The 23811-nt window shown below is 35.7% G+C and overlaps 2 protein-coding genes across 5 annotated transcripts in view; one reads left to right on the forward strand and one right to left on the reverse strand.

Moving 5' to 3' along the window:
- Positions 1–300: 300 nt before the first annotated feature.
- On the forward strand, positions 301–8669 carry FAM237B (family with sequence similarity 237 member B). Of its 2 annotated transcripts, XR_567257.2 has the most exons (8): positions 301–421; positions 505–584; positions 850–1618; positions 2362–2755; positions 3185–3250; positions 5820–5914; positions 8141–8237; positions 8384–8669. XR_567257.2 is itself a non-coding variant. In XM_040643734.1 (5 exons), exons 4-5 carry the CDS (start codon positions 2365–2367, stop codon positions 3217–3219), a joined length of 426 nt encoding a protein of 141 aa, XP_040499668.1. In that variant the 5' UTR covers positions 301–421; positions 505–584; positions 850–1618; positions 2362–2364; the 3' UTR covers positions 3220–3824. The 2 variants fall into 2 exon arrangements, 1 of the variants encoding a protein (XP_040499668.1); XM_040643734.1 differs by lacking the exons at positions 5820–5914; positions 8141–8237; positions 8384–8669 and having other exon boundaries at positions 3185–3824.
- A 1096-nt stretch (positions 8670–9765) lies between these two features.
- Positions 9766–23811, reverse strand: part of CFAP69 (cilia and flagella associated protein 69) — a 50422-nt gene continuing 36376 nt past the window's right edge. For 2 of the 3 annotated variants that reach the window (XM_040644289.1, XM_008686216.1), the window contains exons 16-23: positions 20898–20979; positions 17646–17838; positions 15776–15913; positions 15185–15261; positions 13671–13868; positions 11697–11783; positions 10273–10377; positions 9766–9945 (exon numbers count right to left, since the gene is read on the reverse strand). In XM_040644289.1, the coding sequence (XP_040500223.1) occupies positions 9775–9945; positions 10273–10377; positions 11697–11783; positions 13671–13868; positions 15185–15261; positions 15776–15913; positions 17646–17838; positions 20898–20979 (1051 nt within the window). In that variant the 3' untranslated portion in view covers positions 9766–9774. The remainder of the gene's footprint in view (positions 9946–10272; positions 10378–11696; positions 11784–13670; positions 13869–15184; positions 15262–15775; positions 15914–17645; positions 17839–20897; positions 20980–23811) is intronic. The other variant, XM_040644290.1, reaches the window with a different exon arrangement.

Genomic DNA, 23811 nt, shown 5'->3' on the forward strand with positions numbered 1-23811 from the left:
CTCAGAGAAAGGCGGAAAGTAAGAGGAAAGGAGAGAGCGAGGAATACCTGAGCCTCTGTAATTTCGAGAAATTCGGAGGAGGGCAGGACAGGAACAGCAACCAAGTGCAGGGCGGGGCGGGTCCAGTGGGTCTCCAGTCAGGGAAGGTGGGGAGAGGAGGGCTGGGCCTCGGGAGGGTGGCCACCCACTCTCTGCCTCCTTTTTCTCTAGAAAAGGAGCGTGGCTCGGGCTGCGGGGCTGACCGCGGCGCCACCTCCGGGACCGCAGCAGAGCCTGAAGCGCCGCCCTCGGCGAGCCAGAGCCTCCGAGCCCCGGAGCGCCGCGGGGCCGACACACTTCAGCAGGGAGAGTTTGAGGCGCTCTGGGCGCCCGTGGAGGACAGCGCGGAGCACGGCTTCCCGCCTTTTTCTTGCCTCCGGGGGTAGGTCCGGCTGGGCAGGGGGTAAGAGCCGGGGGGTCCGGGAGTCGTCCGGTTCCCGCGCTGAGACCTCTTGCTCTTCCCAGGTAGGAGCCGCCTGAGACCCCAAGCGAGCTGAGCGCACACGGAATACCGTGCTGGATGCGCGCCTGGGCGCGGAAAAGAGGTACTCCATTCTCGCTCGGGTTCCCCCTTACGAGTCCAGATGACCGACCCGGAAGAGGGCACTGGTCAGGAGTGTAACCTGAAATTCTTGTAGAAGGAAATTCTCAGGCCCCACCCAGTGCTTTTCTTTTAAAACTCTATCATAAATTGGCACTCTCAGCTCATTTGGGGGGATCTGCACAGTTTTCGACAATATGAAATGACCCGAATAACCGAAGTTTAAATTTGTTTCTTTTGATTTGGCTCTTTATCCTAATTTATTTTAGGGGAGGTGTCAGACAGCGGTATATCAGTAAGGAAGTGGTGAGTCTTCTGGATCTGCCCCCAACCCCCACCCCCACTCCTCTGCCCTGGCTGTCAAGGTTGTGTCAGGGACACTTCCAGGGTCAGCCTGGAATAGTAGCTCCGTGGCAATTCACTTGACGTCCACTCATGTAACCAATTTACTGAGTGATCAGTTGGCAGGGAAACTTGTGCAAAGAAGCATTAGAAAATGCCAAGATTTTGCGGAGTGTCGTTGGCCCTGCACTATATCATGTAAGCTCATATTACCTTTATTGTCTTCGTGCTCCTTCAGGTATGTATGTTAATCTTCTCCAAACAGATACTGAACAACCTGAGAGAAGCCAGGGATCTACCAGGCATCAGTAAATAACAAATATTTTTCAATGAATGAATGTAAAAAGCATCAGTAACTTTGAAACTTGGTGCATCCAACACCATTTGGGTTAATTGATTGGTAACATCTAAATTTAAAAAATAAACACCTTTTTCTCATGGCTACACATAGAATGGACTGTATTCTGATCCCCTTAGTTGGAATGTGTGGTGGTAGGAGTCTTGGATAGGGAGATGGCAGACCTGAGAACTTGCTGAGCCATAGCGTGGGAACTTTTCTAATTTGTAAAAGGCGCAGGTTGGAGCACATGCTTTCAAAGATTTCTTTCAGCTCTAACAGTCTGTGATGAAATGAATCCATCACATCTTCATAAACATGTTTTGGATTTCAGTGGCTCCTGAAGACTTAATCAGAAGGTTGGTAAGCAAATTGTGATTGTATTTTTTCAAAGGAAGGTCTGAGAGCCAGCAACTTAGAGGAAAACCAACAAATATGTAGTAGGCTAATTTGGCTTCATCAAAACCAAATACATATGTATTTTCAAATTTTTAGGTTTAAACAGATCATTAAGTAATTGAATAATTTTTCTTTTTTAAAAATTTTTTTTAAAAGATTTTATTTATTTGCCAGAGAGAGAGAGCACACAAACAGGGGGAGTGGCAGGCAGAGAGAGAAGCAGGCTCCCCACTGAGCAGGGAGCCCAATGGGGGACTCGATCTCAGGACCCTGGGATCATGACCTGAGCCCAAGGCAGATGCTTAACCAACCAAGCCACCCAGGTGTCCTGATTAATTTTCTTTTTAACTTAAAAATATATCCCCCCCTTTTTTTTAAACAACTAAACAGATGAACATTGGGGAGGGAAAGGAAAAATAAAATCAGGTAAAAACAGGGAGGCAAACTATAAGAGACTCTTAAATACAGAGAACAAACTGAGGGTTGGTGGAGGGGAGGTGGGTAGAAGGATGGGCTAAATGTGTGATAGGCGTTAAGGAGGGCACTTGCTGGGACGAGCACTGGGCATTGTATGTGGGTGATGAATCACTGGATTCTGCTCCTGAAACCAGTGCAGCATTGTATGTTAACTAACTTGAATTTAAATAAAAAAATAAACTTAAAAAAATATATTCCTTGTTGTTGTTGTTGTTTTTCTATATAGAATATGGGTTTTGCCTCAAGAAGATGGTTCTCCCTACCACTGGGCTGTATGATGTTGATCAATCTGATTAATGCTGATTTTGAATTTCAAAAGGGGGTGCTTGCCAGCATCAGCCCAGGCATCACGGAAGATATTGATTTCCAGTGCTGGAATGCTTGCTCTTTGACATTGATAGATCTCAAGGAACTCAAGATACAGCACAATGTTGATGCTTTCTGGAATTTCATGTTGTTCTTGCAAAAATCCCAGCGGCCTAGACATTATAATGTCTTCTTAAGCATAGCTCAGGATTTCTGGGACATGTATGTAGACTGCTTGATTTCACGATCTCATGGAATGGGCAGAAGACAGGTGATGCCTCACAAGTATAATTTTCCACAGAAGATAATAGGAGGTAATTTAAATGTGTACTTAAAAGAACAGAAGTTTAGTGTTCTTAAAAATTCTATATTTAATCCTTATTTGCCAACAAGCTAGCAAATTTGCCCTATTTTTTCCTAATATGATTGACTTTGATTTTCATTTTTACTGATTTTGTATTATTTAGAAACTGTAGGAGCTCTGATATGCAGAGATCTAAATTATCTTGAGATATAATACATTTGGTAGACCCTTAAAATTATTACCTTATTTTCACCTGAATAGTTCATAAGAAAGCTATTTTAACACTATAATTTTTCCTATTACATTTATTGAAGAAAATTTAAACATACGATATATAGTTAGGTTTTTAAATTTTTTTCAATAGGGTTACTTAAAAGGAAGAAATCTTAAAGGTCACATTAGAGTGACAATTAACAATTTCTCCTCTCTAATATTATAGGACTGGATTTTACAAGACATGAGTTTTACGTATAAGAGAGAGAACATGGAAAAGACCTCAAGCAAGGTGACATCAACCTGAAAGTTTAATTCTGTCATTATTTCTTAGGTCAAATATTTCCTGTAGTATTTATCAAAATTGTTATTTCTAATTCTTTAATATTTATGAAAGTTGTATTTTTGTTGATGTGTAAATGCTTTACGGTTATTGAATTAACATTTCCGTCTTTGCTGGTAATTTGTCAATTTTTTATTTGGAAGGCTTCTTTGTAAAGCATCTTTATTTTAAACAAAACACTTAAAATGCATATGCAATATATTTTTAAATACAGTAGACAATGAAGTAATGCTGTAACTAATTTTACAAGGTATCTTATACATAATGTTGACTTTAAAACTGTGCCAAAATTAATGCCAGTATTGTCCTAAAAAGTAATATTTAATCTTGATGTAGTGTACTGAGTGGCTTCTGAAATGTGCATTTCATCACCAACCCATCCTACATATTAAAGTGTTTTTCTGTGCATTAAGGACTAACATTTTATGTTCTCACTTTCATTGTTTTCATTTTTAAAAAAGAATAACAGAAAGGTAACGAGAAATTTTGTTTTAGTGAAGTGCAGTCTGATAGAATTTTTGTCTTTAGTTATTAGCTCAGTTTTCTTCTTTTTAAAATATATTTATTTCCATCTCACATCTTATTCCAAAAAGGACATGAAACTTTAAAAATATATACCAAACAATAGGATAACATGAAGTAGATGAGGAAATTGAGATGATGGGAAATGAAGACAGGAAACTAATAATATGTAGTTGTAGTTTAGATTAATACTTTCAAACACATGTTGTAAAAAGCCTATACCTTTGATAAAAGGAGTAGCTGTAAATTGGTTTGAGTTTCTTACTTCTCCAGGTGAAGAAGGACTCTTAAGCAGTTTCAAGATTCACACTATTGATAAGAAAACCAAACAGCACGTTTAGGAGAAGCCCAGCCTTTGCTATGACTAAGAACCAATAAAAATCATAGGTTTTTATAATGGCTACCATGGTATACAGCACTGTGTTTTCAAGTTCTTGGCAATGTCAGATTCCCTTCAATGCAAGCTGATGCCTGCACACCCAAACTCAATTACATATAAATAATTTTAAAAGCTCCCCAAATAATACTGAGCAAATGTGCAATTGTCTGATGGTTCAACTTGATTAAAGAATAAACTTTAAAGAGTGGAGTGGGGGCTGACGTTCTTTGAGTTATGGACCACTTTGAAATTCTGATGAAGCTGTAGACACTTTACTAGGGGTTGTATGAACACAGTGTCCATCATTTGTGGATGATTTTTGGGGGGAGGGGTCATGAAGCCCAGGTTAAGAACCTCCAGTATATTTTTAACATTTTTTTGTTTCAATTTTTAAAGAATCTCCAAAATTAAAGAATAAATGGATTGCATAGCTTTCAAGTATTATTTTACAAATATTTCATATAACTGAGTTTTATATAATAACTGGTTGCAGATAATATGAGGTTGTAAGTCTGATGAATTTCCACACTGAAAATATTTTATCTTGCCAATTAATGACAGATCCCTAAGCTCATAAAATCAACTGGTTGGAGGGTCGGTCTTATGTTCTCTTATTCAAATTGACCAGAAAGATACACAAGAAGTTGCCTAATTCATTTCCTACAGAGGCACAGGGTCATGATTTTTCTTAGAGAAGCTCTCTCTTTTACAACCTGTGGGCAAATGATCAAAGCTCAGAAGTTCAATGGCATAAAGCAAAACCAGATAATTTTAACCTAAAAAAATGGTTCAACCAGTTGTCATCACCATAGTTGTCATAAAAATTTCTATTGCAACAATGATGAACTTTTTGGTGTTAGTCAGTTAAACTTAATTGTTAGCCTTCCAAAATAGGCTAATTGGAAATGGGTTTCTAGTCCTCCTAATTAAATTTACAGGCTACATTGGATTTTTAAACATAGTAAAAATAAGGACATTTGCCAAATGGGCATTCTGGTTTTAGAGCAATTCATCTTAAGCCTTTTTGCTGGTACTTAGATACCATGTTCTGTTAAAAATCCCCTCCCCACCCCACAATTTTTGGCACAAATCATGTCATTTGTATATAGAAAAATTTATTCTTTTTTTCGTCATTCATTCAACAAAAACTCATTGAGCTTAGAGGTACACTGCTAAATAATCCTTGACTCACAGAGCTGCCATTGCAGTGGGACAAAGGTACAGTAGGAAATAATATAATAATTCAAAGTAGTTTTATGATATCAAAATATATGTTTAAAAAGAGAAATGGTGGTCAAAATGTGGTTGAGTGGGGAACAGTGTGTATTTCTCTTTTGCCCTATTCAAAATCATCTGACTAGATGAGTCAAAGTTCATTTTTTAAACTTTAAATAAAATTTTTATTTTAGAATAGTTTTAAGTATGCAGAAAAGTTGCAAGGATGGTGCAGAGATATCTTGTATACTCCTCACCTATTTTTTCCTATTGTTTACATCTTACATTAGTATGGTATGTTTGTCATAACTAATGATCTAATAGCAATAAATTATTAACCAAACTTCTTTTTTTTATTGGGATTTCACTAGTTTTTCCCTGATGTCCTTTTTTCTGTTCCAGGATCCCATCCAGGACAGCACCGTACATTGAGTTATCTTGTCTCCTTAGGCTCTAAGATGTTTTCAATGACCTTGACAATTTTGAGTACTGGTCAGGTATGTTGCAGAATATCCAGTTTGGGTTTGCCTGATTGTTTTTCTCATGGTTAGACTGATTTTTTAGGCTTTTTAGATGAAGACCACAGAAGTAAAGTACTATTCTCAATATTTCAGATCACGGGTATATGCCACCAACATGAGTTATCACTGATGATGTTTAACCTTGGCTAAAGTAGTATATACCAGGTTTCTCCACTGTAATGTTTTCTCTTCCCTTTCTATGCTGTATTCTTTGGAAGCAAGTCACTAAGCATAACCCACACTTAAAGGAATGGGCAGTTATGTCCCACCTACTGGAGGAGGGAATATCTACATAAATTATCTGGAATTCTTTGTATTGGAGATTTGTCTACCCTCACTCCCTCCCCCTCTTCTGCTTCCTTCTTTCCTTTTCTTTCATTATTTACTTATGTCAGTAGGGATTTACAGATTTTTATTTATACTTTGGGTTATAATCCAGTACTACTTCATTATTTATTTTGTTGCTGAAATTGTTCCAGCTTTGGTCATTGGGAACTCTATAGGATGCTCCAGACTCATCGTGTGCATTTCCACCCATCCCTGGAATCAGCCATTTCTTCAAGGAGCCCTGGTTTCTTTTATTGGAGAATGTTATTAGAAATCAAGATCTGGGCAGTAGGTGTTTCTGTACCTGATAGTACCAGGCCAATTCCTGAATGTCAGGGGCTGCTTTTTTTTTTCTCAAAAAGCATCCTTGACTGGAAATTTAATAAAAGCAATTATGAGACATAATTGCTAATGAAACTAACATAAGCTTAGGCTGTGTTGGCAGAAAGTGTGCAAAAATGAGGAAGACTACTTTCATTATATCCTTCATGGATCCTACTACACCTGGAAATCTTTGTTCAGTTTGGTCACAGTTTAGAGGAATAGTTAACAAATTGTGGCACCTCAGGAGGGGCTGGCCAGATATAGTTTCTGGAATCATTAAATAAAAATGATTACAGAAAAGACTTAGGCTGACCATGATAGTTTTTTTTCCTATGATATGAAACATACCTTGTGCTCCAGAAGACAGACTGAGGATGAGATGAATGAATTATTCACCTGATTATTCACTGGTTTTCATCCAATATAAGCAAAAACTGGCTAACAGTTTAACCAAGGAATGAGCTCCCTCATGTGGTAAACATCTCATTACTGAAGTGTGTCGAAACCATTTCATCTGTATTCATTAAACTCCTTTTTTATTCTTTTGACTCTCTTTTCATGTAGTTTATTAGCAGAAGTTTCAGTGTGAGAGCTTGAAATTTTGTCTCGACTCATGAGGGAAGTAGATTATCTGCCTTTCAGTCAGGCCGGGTAGGCTAAATGGGCTCAGGAGTGGTGTGGAAGCACCAGATCTGAGAGACAGAGACCGTTATAGTGACAGTGTTAGACCGATTCACTTGCCCACTGCAAGGGTGGCTGGAACTGAAATATGCAAACTCGATGCACGTCTTTCTACCAAGGGCAGGTGTCTGGATTAAGCCACACTATACTTCATCCACCTACATTTCTTCAGGTGCTAAATCTGAAGAATTTCAGATTCTTTCCTCTTCCTGATGGGTAAGATCTACACAGCAGGAGGGAAAGGTCCACCGATAGCACAGAGTATTTTGATTGTAGTCAGTCCGAATGAGTTTGGATGTACCAAGTTGTATCTCACACAAAAATTATATTCAACCAAGTTATATAAATTCTATTTCTACACATTAGTTATGTAATAGTATCGGTTAATGTAATAGTATTTATGTCTCATCATTTTAGAGAAAGTCTATCACTATTATGGAGTAAATACATTTGAACTACTTTAATATGTCTGTGTTTAGCATTACCTATTTAGTATTTTACTGGATAAATCTTCCTTTTGAGCTCAGGACTTTGCTGCATTTGCAAAGCTCAAGGGAAAGGCTGCCAGGAGCTGAGGCCACCATCATACTTATTTAATAATTTATTTACCAATATCTTGGTTTCAGTGATGAATGAAATGTGGTTTCTACCTTGTCCTTAGGGAGTTCAGCATCTGAGAAAGGAGCTTATAGTCTACAAAATGAGGCAGGGATTTATTGTTCTTAGCCATGGACACTTCATCTTGATTCTGTATCTGATATACTTGAGGTATATCTGGTGCTTTTTGTATGGTCATCTCATCATTGCGTGTTCCTATTTATGCCAGTTCTTGTCCCAGTAACTACTCTTTGTTGGAATCTTTGTGTTTAGGGCCTCCTGTGAAGAGGAAGAACAAATCATGCCTTCTAATATCTTGTTGTTGGTGGTAATAATAGGGAAAAGGATTCAAGAGAGGCAAAGTTCTCTGGTAAGCTGATGTCCATTATCAACTCGTAGGGGCCACAATGAAAATGGGCAGCTGGGCCAGGATGAGAATCTGCTGGCTAATGGTGTACTGTCAACTCATTCCAATTAGAACATTAACAACAGTTGCAGTTTCTCCCTTCATTGCAGATTCTACTAACTTCACAGATGGGGATAATGGAAAATTCCTGGAGGAATTTCCCCTGCGAGTTGGGGGAAGAAGAAGAAGAGGATGAAGGAGGAAGTAGGAGAAGGTGGGCCCAGTGGGGATGATGGAGCCCTCTCTTATTTGATAAAGTAGATTTTATGCATCTCTTCTCAACTTTGCATTCAGTAGCATCATGTTGGTAGCTTGTAATTGGTCACAGTGGGAGTATTTACACCATCCAAATTGGCAAACACTACAAATGAGGGCCTTTTCCCCTTGAAGAGCCGAGTGTTACACATTTACCATTACACTGCTGAGTGTGCAGATGGGCCTAGAATCTAGACTCAAATTCCATTATATTTCCCTATTTAAGAAAACAGGTTCTTGTCTCTCCCAGTCCTGGACATGAACTCAACTTTGTGGCTTCCTGGGTGGGGTTGATGGGAATGGAGACAGGCTATGGAAATCTCTTAATGGCATATGGGGACACTTTGCTCTACACCCAGCATTAAGACATCTATCTCCTATTTTTTTGCAAAATACCTTCACCACCAAAGGAGGGAAAGCATTTCCTCAGTCTCCCCTTCCCTTCCCCCATTAAAGAAGAAAAGCAGCATTAGAGTTTGCTTTGCATATTTTATATATTAAGAGTAAAACTATTTTTATTTTTGTTTAGCTCATGACTAACATTTACTTTTTATAACAGAGATATTTTACTTTGACCAACAAATTTATTGCAAATGTTTTTGCTGCCCAGCATTTATATAAACATATGAAAACAATATCCTGATTCCCCACTCCATCCATATATTTTGGTTGGGGTTGGCCTACTTCTGCCTCTGGGAGTAGGCAGTACTCAGATCTGGCCAAAGTCATGGTGAATGGCTCAGGAGTGGGCATGTGGCCAATCAAGGGTCCCAAGATGCAGAGGCAGTTGCAGAGACTGTTGGAAAACAGGCATGTGTTCTCTATTGGGTATCAACTTGGGAGAATATAATCCAGGAACTGCTAGGGAAGGAGAAGATCCTACTAACAGAGTTTCAGTCCCTAGATCCAACAATGCTTGTGGTCTTAATTACTCTTAGATTTGATAGCTACAGAGACTGTAAAAGTTCTTATTGGCTTAAACTAGATGGAGTAATTCACATGCAACCAAAGGAGTTTAACTGATACAGTATGTTTTACAATTTCAGTGAAGAGAATTAGTAATCTTTCCAAAGAAATTGATGACAACTCTTCTGATGCTATATGTAGGTAGTTTCAATACAAATAAATTATATGTGCTTACTTTTCTTTTTTCCATAGTATTTTACTAAAATATTTGCTTTATGTTTATAAAGATACATTTAACTAAAAAATTATAAGCAAACTTTATTTCAAAATGTAGATTATTTTATGTAGGAACACTCTTCTTTGACTCATTCACAGTTTTCACTGCTTTCACCTTTTGTAGAGCTCCTCCTCGAATAGGCAGTTTTTTAAGAGCAATATCTGTATCAGTCAGAGGTCCTCCCAGTAATCGGGCAGGAGTGCTTTCTACTGTTACTACACGACCAGAAGGCACCTGACAAAGCAAAAGATATATATATATAAGAGTTCATTTACAAAATTTTTCAATGAGAAATCCATTCATCCTTCAGCTGACTTTAGAAAGGATACAAAATTATAGCTGTTTCTTGGGAATCCTGGAGGGCTGATTGCGTCTAAACCAGTACTGGGTGAGAGTGAAGGTATCTTGGAAATAAATATGCCTTAACTATGTGAAATTTGACCAAAGAAAAAGAAAAGAAATATGAGGAAAAAAAACCATGGAAATAACATTCTATGGAGACTAAATTCAGTATCTACTAAGAAAAATTATGAAGCAAAACAAACAAACAAAAAAACTTACCGTTGTGTTAAGGCCTTTAATATCTGTCCTGTGAAATACTGCATTTGGTGGATGCTCACTGTATCTAGAGGATTCTATAGCTTTTTCCTGAAGTCTTTTTGCTTTCTGAAGATTTTTAAATTAGAAAGAAAGTAATATTAATTGCTATTAAAGCATTAACTATCATACTTGCAATGATGTATGTGAAGTACATTTAATTGTGCCTGATTTCTACTTGAACTGTTTATTAAGTAGCACTGTAACTTGTACTTACTCACTTAGGCTAAAAAGATAGTTATTAGTAAGTTACATCTTTTATATATTGCAGAAGACACCAATCACCTGAGAACATTATTGAAATTTCCAGAGGTATGAGTCTATATGACCGAGGAATAAAGCAGGTCCTGTGGAAGTCACATTTTAGCACATGATTTAATAAGCTACTAAATTTACCTCAGGTGATACATGTTTTCAAAATATTTTGCTTAAATACTAATTCAGAACATTTAACTATTTCAAACAGAGTAAAATAAATTGTATAATTTCTTGCACTTTTGTTCAAACTCAACAGTTTAGGCACCAGAACAGGTGAAATTTGAGGTAACAAATGATCTGCATGGAATGGTTGATTTTCATTAATTATTCCTTAAAAGTACAGACAGTTGTGAGGATATTTTATAAGTAAAGCTGGGAAGAATTTTTAGTGAGAAGGGGAGACACAGTACCTCGAGTGAGCTTTTGTTCTTAACTTTGGTTTCACTACCTTAATGTGGTTTCACTATTTTCATGGACTAATTTAACACTGAACAATTTCAGATCTAGACAAAGAGTTGTAACATTACATAAAAACATATCCAAAGTATTAGTGAAAAAAGTGGGAAAAGCAATGAGATTTTGGAAATACATGGTGCTTCTCCCATATTTCAAGTGAACAATCAACATTATAAAATTTTTAGATTAGTTTCTAGTTTATTCCTGAAGCAGCTTATTACCTTTTCCCAAAGGGATGCCTATCCCCAGTTCTCATTTAAGCATTAATATAATGTTTCTTTTGGTGGTCATGGAGGGGAAATACCCTTGGGGGAGAGGGTAACACAGTTGTTTTTTCTGTTCTTCACTCTGCTTCTTACAGAAATGATCAATGACACAAAGTGGAAAGTAGGAGCACATTTCTCCTGCTTATTCCTGGCTACCGATCATCTTGTTTATGCAAGCCAGGAACATCACCCTTGCTTCCCACTGCTAGAGTAAAAAAACCCTCAAAGTGCTCTTCTGTAACTACAAAAATGCATAGTTATCATCCTACATTGCATATGAGGATCTAACAGTGTTGGTATTCTATAGAAAGGTCAGCAGAAAAAGTGAAGGAATATTTATTCCTCAAAAAGTCTGCCTGTCAGAATTGGCTATTTGTTGTGGATATCACAATATTTTAAAAATCCTACCTTTAAAGTTTTAGCATTTGATGTTCTGGCCAAGAAATTTTCCCATGACTTATTAGCCAATTCTCTTTGCTTGTGTGTGGCTTGTATCTGAAATGAGAAAGATAATTAAGAGTTCTAGTTTCTATGAAAGGATACCAAAGGGATTTTAAAGCCCTTATTTTGAAGGAAGACCTAGATTTTGCCAATGTAAATTTTAGGGCTGACTAGCTAAAGGATTAGAGTAAAATCCTTCCTTCATTATGTGGCTAAGATTTGAACTGCTTTCCATGGAATGGAATGTAAAACTGTTATAAAAAATACAAAATATAAAAATGACAATAATCATTCTTAGCAAGACTGATTGCTTTATGTGATTATCACTCGTGAAGACAGATTATAATCCAGAACAAGCTATATAAATGACCTAAAAGCAAATTCACAGGCGAAAACAGAGAGATTCCTGCTGCCACTGATAATAGTTTACAGAAGGTTATATTGGTAAAACTACTAATTTATGACTGTAGCATTTTTAAGACAAGCAGTTTTGTGAGAGTGCTGAGTTGATGGTGGTGATGCAGTCTACGGCAGTAACCACTAACAAACTGCAAAGACTATAGTTCTCAACAGGCTGTTCACTAAATATATACTTACAGAATACATGCCCTTGGTTAGTATATAACATGTTATTAAATATGGATTATGAACCTAAGGGTATTTAATTAAACAACTGCTTAAAAGTAAGTGGGGTCAAAGCCATGATAACAAATCAACAATAACCAACAAATCAACAATAGCTCGTCCACAGAGCAGACATTCTGCTATTTAACAGAACTAATGAGGCAGTAGAACTTCCAATAGGGCTGTTGTACTTGAGAGCAAATAAATTCCTTAAATGGAAGCATCTATGCAATAAAAACTCTTAAATAAAACTTTCAAGCAAATTGGTGTCTAGGATGGAACGAAATTTGCAGATGGAAGCAGACCGAATTCCTAATAGGCTGTAGATATAAACATTTAATAGACTATGTGAAAGATCAGGCAATAGAAAACACTTTGGAAATCACCTTAAAGAGTTTTAAACATTTAATTGTAATAATAAATGGTCATCTAGCAGAAGGGGGGATCTGCATTGTCTTTGTATTTGGGGGACAAGCTAGACCCACTTAAAGACCCATTTGCTCAAAAACTTCTGTTGCGTTCACTTTTCAACTGAACACAAAGCTTTAGGAAAATGGCTTATATTTTCCTGGCAGGCTTTTAATGATTAAAGTGAGAGACCATCTTACCTCTGGATCTACAGATAAAACATTCATTGTTAAGTTTTATGGTACTGAAGTGAGGATGAAGCTTTTATCAATATGCCTATGGTTGGCGTACCAGGAAGGACCTATCACACAGTGAGGGATGAAGGCCAACTTTCTGTGAGGTTATATGTATAGTCACAGAGATACACTGTCAGAATTTACTAAATGTATACACTTAAATAGACCACAATTTTTGGAACTCTGACATTTCAAAAAATGTGTATAAGGTATCTGTTTACTTTTCTTAAAAAAGATTTTATTTATTTATTTATTTATTTATTTGAGAGAGAGAGCATGAGCAGAGGGAAGGGCAGAAGGAGAGGGAGAAGTAGGCTCCCCACGGAGCAAGGAGCCCAACAGGATACTCAATCCCAGGATCCCAAGATCATGACCTGAGGTGAAGGCAGACGCTTAACCGACTGAGCCAACCAGGCGCCCCAGGTATTTGTTTACTTTTTAAAATGTAAGCCTATAGAAATCAAATTACAATGCCATAAACCTAGTAATTGAATCTCAGGCTGTTAATTCCATAGTTTCTTTAAAAATTGCACAAAAACACTGAAAATAACCGTAAGAAAAACTACAAATTAATTCTAAGTGCTAAAACACTCACAGGTAAGGCAAATATAACCTATGGTCAGCTAGTTTATTGAAATTATCATTTCCTGCCTTAATGGTATATGTGACTTACTTTTGTATATACTTTCTGTTCATTTTGCACATCTTGGTGTGCCTGGCTTTCAATCATCTCGCTTTGAAGAGAAGCAACCATCTTTCCAATATTTTCTGATGCTGTTGTAATAGTTTCCAAAAATTTTTTATCTGTATTGACTGGTCTTAACTTTTCTAATTTTATTTCTTCATATATTTCATTCCATATTTCTCCAATCTGTTATAACAAAGTTTAAGTTTAAAAAGTTAAATTAACCAAAAATAAATGATATAATTTTGGGTAATCCTTTATTTGGGTGGTTGTTCCAAAGTTAACACTTACTAACCATCTTCCTATTTGGGAATAAGTGCATTGGGAATGATTTGGGGCACCGATTATAGTTGAGTATTCAGGAGTAATTTCTCAAATGTTTTACAATGATAAAGTATTCGTGGATGAGGCTCCACTGTCTAAGTCTAGTTCACTACCATTGTCACCACCCTCTGGTTTATAGTCACACTGTTTTCACTGCTGCAGAAACTGCTGCTTTAGTCTTATCCTTTTGAACTACTGATGTATTCCTCCCAAAAGCCCTGTATTAATAGCTAGGTCAAGAGGTGCCTGGCTGGCTCAGGCTGTAGAGCACACAACTCTTGATCTTGGGGTCGTGTGTTCGAGCCCCATGTTGGGTGTGGAGCCTACTTAAAAAAATAAAAATAAATTTAAAAAGAATAGGAATACTTTTGAAAAATAAATAAATCAAAGCTAGGTCAAGCTGAACTTGTAGGGCAGTTAACGTGGGGATAACTGGGGCTCCAGAGCCCTGTCCCCTGCCCCTTACCTTCTAGCTCAGACAGTAACTGAATCTCATGCTCTTAGTGCCATGGATTCATCATACTGACAGCTCCATCTCATATTCTAGATTGTCTGTAAATTAATGTGCTTGAGTATGCTTACATTTATAGAAAAATTTATATATCCAGGATTGGGATGAAATTGAGCTTTGTTTTCATTTGAAAATAGAGACTTACTCATTTATAACATTCAAATACATAGTACTAATATTAGTAGAAGAGAATGTACTTAAAAAGACTTTGCTGAAACTTGAAAAGTATTTATTTGCCAATAAAAATATAACCAACAGGGTGAAAAACCTAATGTCCTTTAGCTGATATTTGATCATCATATAAACTAATGATAAAATAATCTTTAATAAATGTTAATAATTTATGTTAATAAGCAATAATTCATTTAACTCTAGTGCCTAATACTCTCTAAAGAGAAGAAATTATATTTTAAAAATTCTGTTAAGTTTCTGAATAGCTCTGTCAGTAACATCCATCTTCTTTTATAAACGAATAGTTGGATGAAATCATATCCTATGGAAAATAGCCAACCAGTTGTAGGTTTCTTGAACAGTACCGGATGCAAAATGGAAAATAAAAACTATACAGTACATGGATGATTTCTTACAACTACGAATAGATCTTTTATTTCCCAATTGATTTTTTTGTCATATTAGAGTTTCATAAGATTATTAAGAAGGTACTCACTTTAAAATCAAGGTATCTATGTATGATACAAAGAGTGACAAAATCTTCAGCAGATAGGCCAGGTAAATTTTCAAAATCTAAACAAAATTTATAAAGAAAGAAAGAATGTAACAAAGCAAGTGATTCCAAAATGCATGTATCAATCATAAAAACTAATGCCAACAGTTACTTTTTATTTCATCTTGATTATGAAAAAGTTCTGTGAGCTTGTGGCTTGCTGAAGAGTGTTTGGCAATTTTTTTCCTTAATAGGAAGCAAGAACCAAAAAAAAAAAAAAGAGGAAGCAAGGACTTTAAAAACTCAGGTATTTCAGAATTCTAATGTTTAAGCCTAATCATCTAAACTAACCACCTTTAATCCTGGAACTGCCTGGGGAGCTCCGAAAGATGCAGATGCCTGGGCCCCACACCCAGAGATTCTGATTTTAATTGATCAAGGGCGTAGCTTGGGCATTGGGGTAAGAATGGAACATGCACTTATCTGTATAAAGGTACTTTTGATCATCATGTTTGAAAATAGACTCCAAAGCAAAATCACCTTGCAAACTCAGCAAAACAGAGGCTCGTGAAAATCTGACAAGTAGCTTCTTACCCAGTTTGCCCAGCACAGCATAAATTTTTGCTCTGATATTCTCAGCAACATCCATGACTGCAAGAGTTGGGCAATTTGCAGGCAATGGCATGATTTTTTGCTCTTCTTGGAAACTGGTAAATAGAGGTTTCTTTGTATCTAATCATTGCATATCATGAAAACAGAAAGGACAGATAAAAACGTTAGTAAGTTAATATCTAATTTTGAAATTTTAGTCCAGACATAGAATATATAAAAATATTATAACAGAATAAAATAGTGCATTGTTTATGGTTATTCTTTTGAAAGCATTAGTAATCAGTTATTCCTCATTCTGTGGCAAAACTTAAAGCTTTCATTTTAATTATACATAAAATATGGAAATTTCACAAAATAACTTCTTAAAAAATGAAACTCTTATGTAAATAACTTCTCTAATTTTGAGATCTAGAAATTGAATAATGTCAGTTTAACAAAGATGTGGTCTCCTTTGCTTTTAGGTTCTATATTATGCTATAAATATAAAAAAATTTTATGATGTTAAAGATCAAAACTCAGAAATAATAAAAATTGGTTGAAATAGAAATCATCAGAAGTTAAAGGGGAAGTATTTTCATTTAAAAATTAACAATATTAACAGTTTAGATGAAAAGAAACATAAGAGGCTTAGAAAATGTACTCTAGCATTGTAGATTGCTGGTTATTAAAATTTATGAACATTTATTTTTATTTAGAAAACAATTTCTTTTATATAAAAGGTGAACTTGCTTCATAAATATGAATCAACAGAAATGTACAAAATACTATAAAAATTGTTTTCAGGTACTCTATTTACATTCCAAATTTAATTGATGAAATGAATGTTACTGAATTTTAATGATGAAATGAAATGTTACTGAATCTATTTGTAAAAGCAAGTAACTCAAAGGAACTTCTTTAGGACATGATGTTAGGTTTTGTTTTTGTTTTTGTTTTTTTTTTTTAAACAATAAAATAAAATATCACTTCCTGAAAATATTCTATAAAAATATGAACCTGCGGGGCGCCTGGGTGGCACAGCAGTTAAGCGTCTGCCTTCGGCTCAGGGAGTGATCCCGGCGTTATGGGATCGAGCCCCACATCAGGCTCCTCTGCTATGAGCCTGCTTCTTCCTCTCCCACTCCTCCTGCTTGTGTTCCCTCTCTCGCTGGCTGTCTCTATCTCTGTCAAATAAATAAATAAAATCTTTAAAAAAAAATATGAACCCGCTACTAATTTACTTAGTTTTCTTCCATTCATTCAGAATTTGATAGCAAGTTCTACAAACTCTTGTGAAAAGAACTTTAAACAAAGGGGTGGAAGTCCTCATACTTCCCTAATATCTTTTAAAGATCTCTTTTTAAAAATATGGGTGAGGGGCGCCTGGGTGGCACAGCGGTTAGGCGTCTGCCTTCGGCTCAGGGCGTGATCCCGGTGTTATGGGATCGAGCCCCACATCAGGCTCCTCCACTATGAGTCTGCTTCTTCCTCTCCCACTCCCCCTGCTGTGTTCCCTCTCTCACTGGCTGTCTCTATCTCTGTTAAATAAATAAATAAAATCTTTAAAAAAAAAAAAAAGTATGGGTGAACAATGAATAAGTCCTGGGGATGTAATGAACAGGGTGGTGACTGTAGTTAACAATACTTTATTGTATATTTGAAAGATTTTAAAAAGTTCGATCACAAGAAAAAAATTTTAACTATGTGTGGTGATGGATGCTAACTAAACTTATTGTGGTAATCATTATGTAATATATACACATATCAAATCATATTGTTGTACACTTAAATGAGTGCAATGTTATATGTCAATTACATCTCAATTAAAAATATGCATTTAATTGCTACTACTAAGAGTTATAAATACACTTACCAATGATCATCCCATGTTTATCACGTTTTACTCCCAGTTCTTTTTCTTCCTTTCTCCACAATTTAATTAAAAGACTAGCAGCTGTCTGGTCCTTCTTCCCACGCCAAGCATTGACATGAGCCGTAGTTTTGGGATTATCACAAAATTCAACCATTATTCCAAGTATTAGATTACAGAATTTTTTTTGGTTCAACTTTTGCAAGGAAACAGAAAAGGAAAAGAGTTGCAATAAATTTTAAGAATTATTACCTTCAAACCCCCCAAAAACAAAAATACCCAAGAAAAACTTGTATTAATCAGTAACTTTTTTCTATATGACTGTCTTATAAAATTCACACTCTACTTAAGTATGACTTGGGACAATCTCCTGTTAAAAAGTATGTTTTCAGACATTAATTAGAAAGAATAAAAAGAGATTCAATATAATTCTTATGTAGTCAGAAATATATGTCATGACCAAAAATGTAATCAATTTGGTTCAGTCCAGAAAAAGAAAAATTGTAAAAATAAGTGAAGATGTTCATTGTAAGTGGAGCAAGATAAACAGTACTACATATAGTTCACTATAATTATAGGACCTTTTCAATTTACATGCTTTATTAAGGTTTGTAAAGACTCATATTAACTACAACCTTGTGACTAAGAAAATAACTGATGGTAACTGCAAGTGGCAGTCACATACGAAAATAAATCAAAATGAGATGTAATTTTGTATTTTGCAAAGTAAGCATTTAAGAAAAATTATCAAGCATATTTCCTTTGTTTTGCTACTAGCTTTCAGCAAACCAAAATTTAGGCATAGAAAAGTCCATCTAGAGTAGTAGTCTCCACACAGTAATAATTTGTGTCTGAAATATTTATTGTTGATTAACTCATAGTATACTGCTAATAGAATATAGCACAGGAAACATGTAGCCTGTTGTTTAAACTGCAACCATTATCAGTTTCCTATCTTATAAAATGAAGGATAATATTATCTGCTTTAGAGAGTTTGATGATGAATTATAGAAGTCTGCCTGGCACATAGAAAGCTCTAAATAATATTTGACATTATTAGCAATTATTATCATTGCATACTGAATAAATATTTTACCAGATTTTATTAAACAGAGCCCTCAATTGGGTTTTTTATTTTTATTTTTTTTAAAGATTTTATTTATTTATTCGACAGGATAGAGACAGCCAGCGAGAGAGGGAACACAAGCAGGGGGAGTGGGAGAGGAAGAAGCAGGCTCATAGTGGAGGAGCCTGACGTGGGGCTCGATCCCATAACGCCGGGATCACGCCCTGAGCCGAAGGCAGACGCCTAACCGCTGTGCCACCCAGGCGCCCCTGGGTTTTTTATTCTTATACTTCACTTTCAGGAGAAAGAGAAAATTTCAAGGTTTGGACTTAATAAAAAAACTTCATTAAAGAATATTTGTCATTAACTTGATTTGTTTAATCCACATTAAGCACAATCTAATAATCATATTCATAAAAATAGAAAACACTTACATGGCGAAAATATGTGTCAGGAACTATTCCAAATACTGTATGTAAGTGTATGTGTGTGTGTGTATATATATATATATATATGTGCATATGTGCACATGCACACATAATCACTCATATAATTCTCCCAACAGTGCATGGGATAGATACTGTTGTAATCTCTGTTTTACAGATGAAGAAACGTATAACAGAGATGTTAAATACTTGTCCAAGTTACACAGCTAACAAGTATTGGAGGCCTCAGTCAGACTGATTGCAGCCTATGCTCATAACCACTGTGCTATATGGCTTCTCCTACCAGTCTTCTTCATGCCTTTCCATCAGAGAAACCCTAGTGGTGAAGGAGAGTGAACACAAGTGAGAAATGTTTTTGAAGTCTTTTATATAACCTTAAATATTCACATAGAATTTTATTATTTAGTATACACATGTTTAATATAACTCCCCATTTCCTAGTCTTTAACTAAAAACAAGATTCTAGGAAGATGTGCCAAATTAATTCTGTGACTTTGAGAATCCCCTGACACATTACCATGTGCCTCTGGACATACTTGTTCTCTCATCAGAGAAATATGGTGAGCTATAGATCATTTAGTAAAGCCACACATATATCTTTCTGTACTATGTCCAATTTTCTGAACCTTCCAAGGGCTTCTGGTTATGACTCACTCCTGTTTATCAAAATGGGTTATTCTTCTTCTTCTTCTTTATTGTTTGTTTGTAATGTTTTATATTTAATGAGTTTGCTCTCCTATATGTAATGTCAACTAATTTTCTTTCAGAGAGATGAAGGGACACAAAAAACTTTAGTACCTTTGTCAAATCCAAGTAGGTTACTGTTTTTTTTTTTTAAGATTTTATTTATTTGAGAAAGAACACGAGAAGGGGAAGAGGCAGAGGAAGAGAGAGAAGCAGACTCCTGCTGAGCAAGGAGCCTGATGCAGGGCTTGATTCCAGGACCCTGGGATCATGACCTGAGCCAAAGGTAGACGCTTAACTGACTGAGCCACCCAGGCATCCCATGGTTTGTTATTCTGTTAATAAAATCATGAGTGGTGGCAATCAAGGCAGTGACATAGGTAGAACTCTACATGAGAATATCTCTCAAAGTTTTATTGAAACCAAATTATACTTTTCCTCCCACATCATCCGGACATGGACCTACTTAGAATTGAGGCCAGTAGGGAATTACTTTGAGGATAATTGAAGATCTTTGCCATTCTTTGTTGGTGTTAGATGGCAACTATCTTTTCTGGCAAACTTAATATACTCATTTCTGCTCATTCTGTAAAATGGTCTTAGACACACTCAATTCCTCAGATTACCTACAAACTATTCAGTTCTTTATAAATGCTGATCTTTACTCCTTTGTCTAATGTGGCCCTTAACTTTTAATACTAAGAGAAGAAGCTAGAAGTTATTAATAATGATTATGGGTTTTGATATTGTCTAGCATTTCACAACTATTTCTTTAAAGGTGCTTGGGAAAAATCCCATAAAACAATTATCTGTTGTTACGTGTTAGGGAGTGCTGACCTAATAAACAGGTTTCTTCACAGGAGGAATTTTCAGAGCCTTTATTATGCCAATGCAAATTATGGATCTCCAAGTGAGATTTTGTTTAAAACAATCATTTAGACATGATTTGGGGGCACATTTAATTACAGAATAGTGTTCTGTGGCACTTAGTTTTGGAAAGAGTTAATAAAAACATGTTTATTTCTTTATTTGTTTACAATTATTAACAATCATACTTACTGCTAGTAAGTCCAAAAGGAGAAAAATTCCTTCCTTTTCAAGAAAGTAATCCTCTGAGGGATAACACCCCAAAATACAGCACCTTAAATAAAAAGGAAGTTATTCACTTAATAAGGATTCTACTGTCTATATACTATTGTCTACTTCTATATTTTTTGACTGTTTTAGATGCCTCATATAACAGAAATCATGTATAAGAAATAGTCTGTGACTGACTTATTTCCCTTAGCATAGTATCTTCCAGGTCCAACCATGTTATAAATGGTAGGATTTTCTTCTTTTGTAAGGCTGAGTAATATTCCATTACATGTATATACCATATTTTCTTTCTTTATCCATTCACCTATTGATGGACATTTGGGTTGTTCCCATATCTTGACTATTATGAATAATGCTGCAATGAACATGGGAATGCAGCTATTTCTTCAAGATCCTGATTTTAATTCTTTTGGATCTACACACAGAAATGGGATTGTTGGATCATATGGTGGTTCTGTTTTTAATTTTTTTGAGGAACCTCCATGCTGTTTTCCATATCAGCTGCACTATTTGCATTCCCACCAATGTCAAGAGTTCTCTTTTCTCCACATCCTCACCAACACGTATCTTTTTTTTTTTTTTTTTGATAATAAGTCTCCCATCAGGTATAAGGTGATAATTCATTGTGGTTTTGGTTTGCACTTCCCTGATGATTAGTTGTTCCATGTGAATCTTAGGATTATATTTTCTATTTCTGGGAAAAAAAATCTTTAGGATTTAATAGGGATTACACTTTGGCTAGTATGACATTTAAACAATATTGTTACAGTCTCTGAACACAGGATGTCCTTCCATTTATTTGTGTCTCCTTTAATTTCTTTTATCAGTGTTGATTACGTTTATTCCTAAGTACTTTATTCTTTTTGGTTCTATTACAAGTGTGATTGTTTTCTTAATTTACTTTTTGCATAGTTCATTATAGTGTGAATAAAAATGTGTATAGAAATGCAACTGATTTTTGTATTTAACTTTGTATCTTGTGACTTTATTGAATTCATTTATTAGTTCTAACAGTTTTTTGGTGGAGTCTTTAGGGATTTCTATTATATGATCACATCATCTGCAAACAGAGGTAATTTTACTTCTTCTTTTCTGATTTGGATGCCTTTTATTTCTTTTTCTTGCCTAATTGCTCTGGCTAGGACTTACAGTACTGAGTAGAAATGGTGAGAGTGGACACCTTTGCCTTGTTATAGATCTTAGAGGAAAAAGCTTTTAGCTTTTCACCATTGAGTGTGATGTTAGATGTGGATTTTTCATCTATGACCTTTATTGTGTTAGTTTCTTCTCTACTTAATTTGTTGAGAGTTTTTATCATGAAAGGGTGTTGAATTTTGTCAAATGCATTTTTCTGCAACTACTGAGATGATTATGCGATTTTTATCCTTCATTCTGTTAATGTGGTGTATCACATTGATTTGCTTATATTGAATAATTCTTGCATCCCAGGGATAAATCCCATTTGATCATGGTGTATGATCCTTTTAATTTGTTGTTGAATTTGGTTTGCTAATATTTCCTATAGGATTTTTGCTTCCATGTTCCTCAGGACTGGCCTCATAAAGTGAATTTGGAAGTGTTCCCTTTTCTATATTTTGGAAGAGTTTAAGAAGTATTGGTATTAATTCTTTAAATGTTTGGTGAAATTCACCTGTAAAGCTATTGGGTTGTGGGCTTTTTTGTTGGGAGGTTTTTAATTACTGATTCAATCTTCCTATGTTATTGGTCTCTTCGGGCTTTCTATTTTTTCTTGATTCAGTCTTGATTGTATGTTTCTAGGAATTTATCTATTTCTTCTATATTGTCCAATTTGTTGGCATGTAGTTGTTCATAATAATCCGTTATGATCTTTTTTATTTCTGTAGCATCTGTTATGATGTGTTCTATTTCATTTATTTCATTTATCTTAATTTTGAGTCTTCTCCCTTCTTTCTCTTAGTCTAGCTAATGGCTTGTAGACTTTGATGTCTTTTTTTTTCTATTCTCTCATTTATTTCTGTTCTAATCTTTATTATTTCCTTTATTTTGATAACTTTGGGCTTAGTTTGTTCTTCATTTATTAGTTACTTTAGGTTTAAGGTTAGGTTGTTTATTTGAGTCTTTTTTTTTTAGATTTATTTATTTATTTTGAGAGAGGGGCAAAGGGAAGAGGGAGAGCAGACTCCCCACTGAGCATGGAGCCCTACATGGGGTTTGATCTCAGGAACCATGAGATCATGACCTGAGCTGAAACCAAGAGTCTAACACTTAATCCTAATGAGCCACCCAGGGACCCCCATTCTTCTTTTTTATGTAGGTATTTATACCTATAAACTTCCCTCTTAGTGCTGCTGTTGCATATCACATAAGTTTTGGTATGTTGTGCTTTCATTTTAGTTTGAGAAATTTCTAATTTTCATTTTGCTTTTGCCTTTATCCAGTGGTAGTTAAAGAGTGTGTTAATTCCCCTGCATTTGTGAGTTTTCCTAATTTCCATTTGTTATTGATTTTTGGTTTTCTTCATGTGTGGTCAGAAAAGATATTTGGAATGATTTAAGTCTTAAATTTGTTGAGACTGGTTTATGACCTCGCATGCAGAACTAGTCCCCCATCCTGTGGTTATCTAGGTGCTCTCCAAAAATTACCTTATTAGGGGTACCTGGGTGGCTCAGTTGGTTAAGTGTCTGACTTTGGCTCAGATCATGATCTCAGGGTTCTGGGATGGAGCCCCATGTTGGGCTCCCCACTCAGCAGGGAGTCTGCTCGTCCCTCTCTCTGCTGTTCCCCCAACTCATGCTCTCTGTCTGTCTGTCTCTCTAATAAATAAATAAAATTTTTTAAAAAATTACCTCATTAACATAAACAGATGTGGTTGAAAGCGGCTTGTTATGAATAA

Source organism: Ursus maritimus, unplaced genomic scaffold (genome assembly GCF_017311325.1).
Source record: "Ursus maritimus isolate PB19 unplaced genomic scaffold, ASM1731132v1 scaffold_3, whole genome shotgun sequence".
NCBI lineage: Eukaryota > Metazoa > Chordata > Mammalia > Carnivora > Ursidae > Ursus > Ursus maritimus.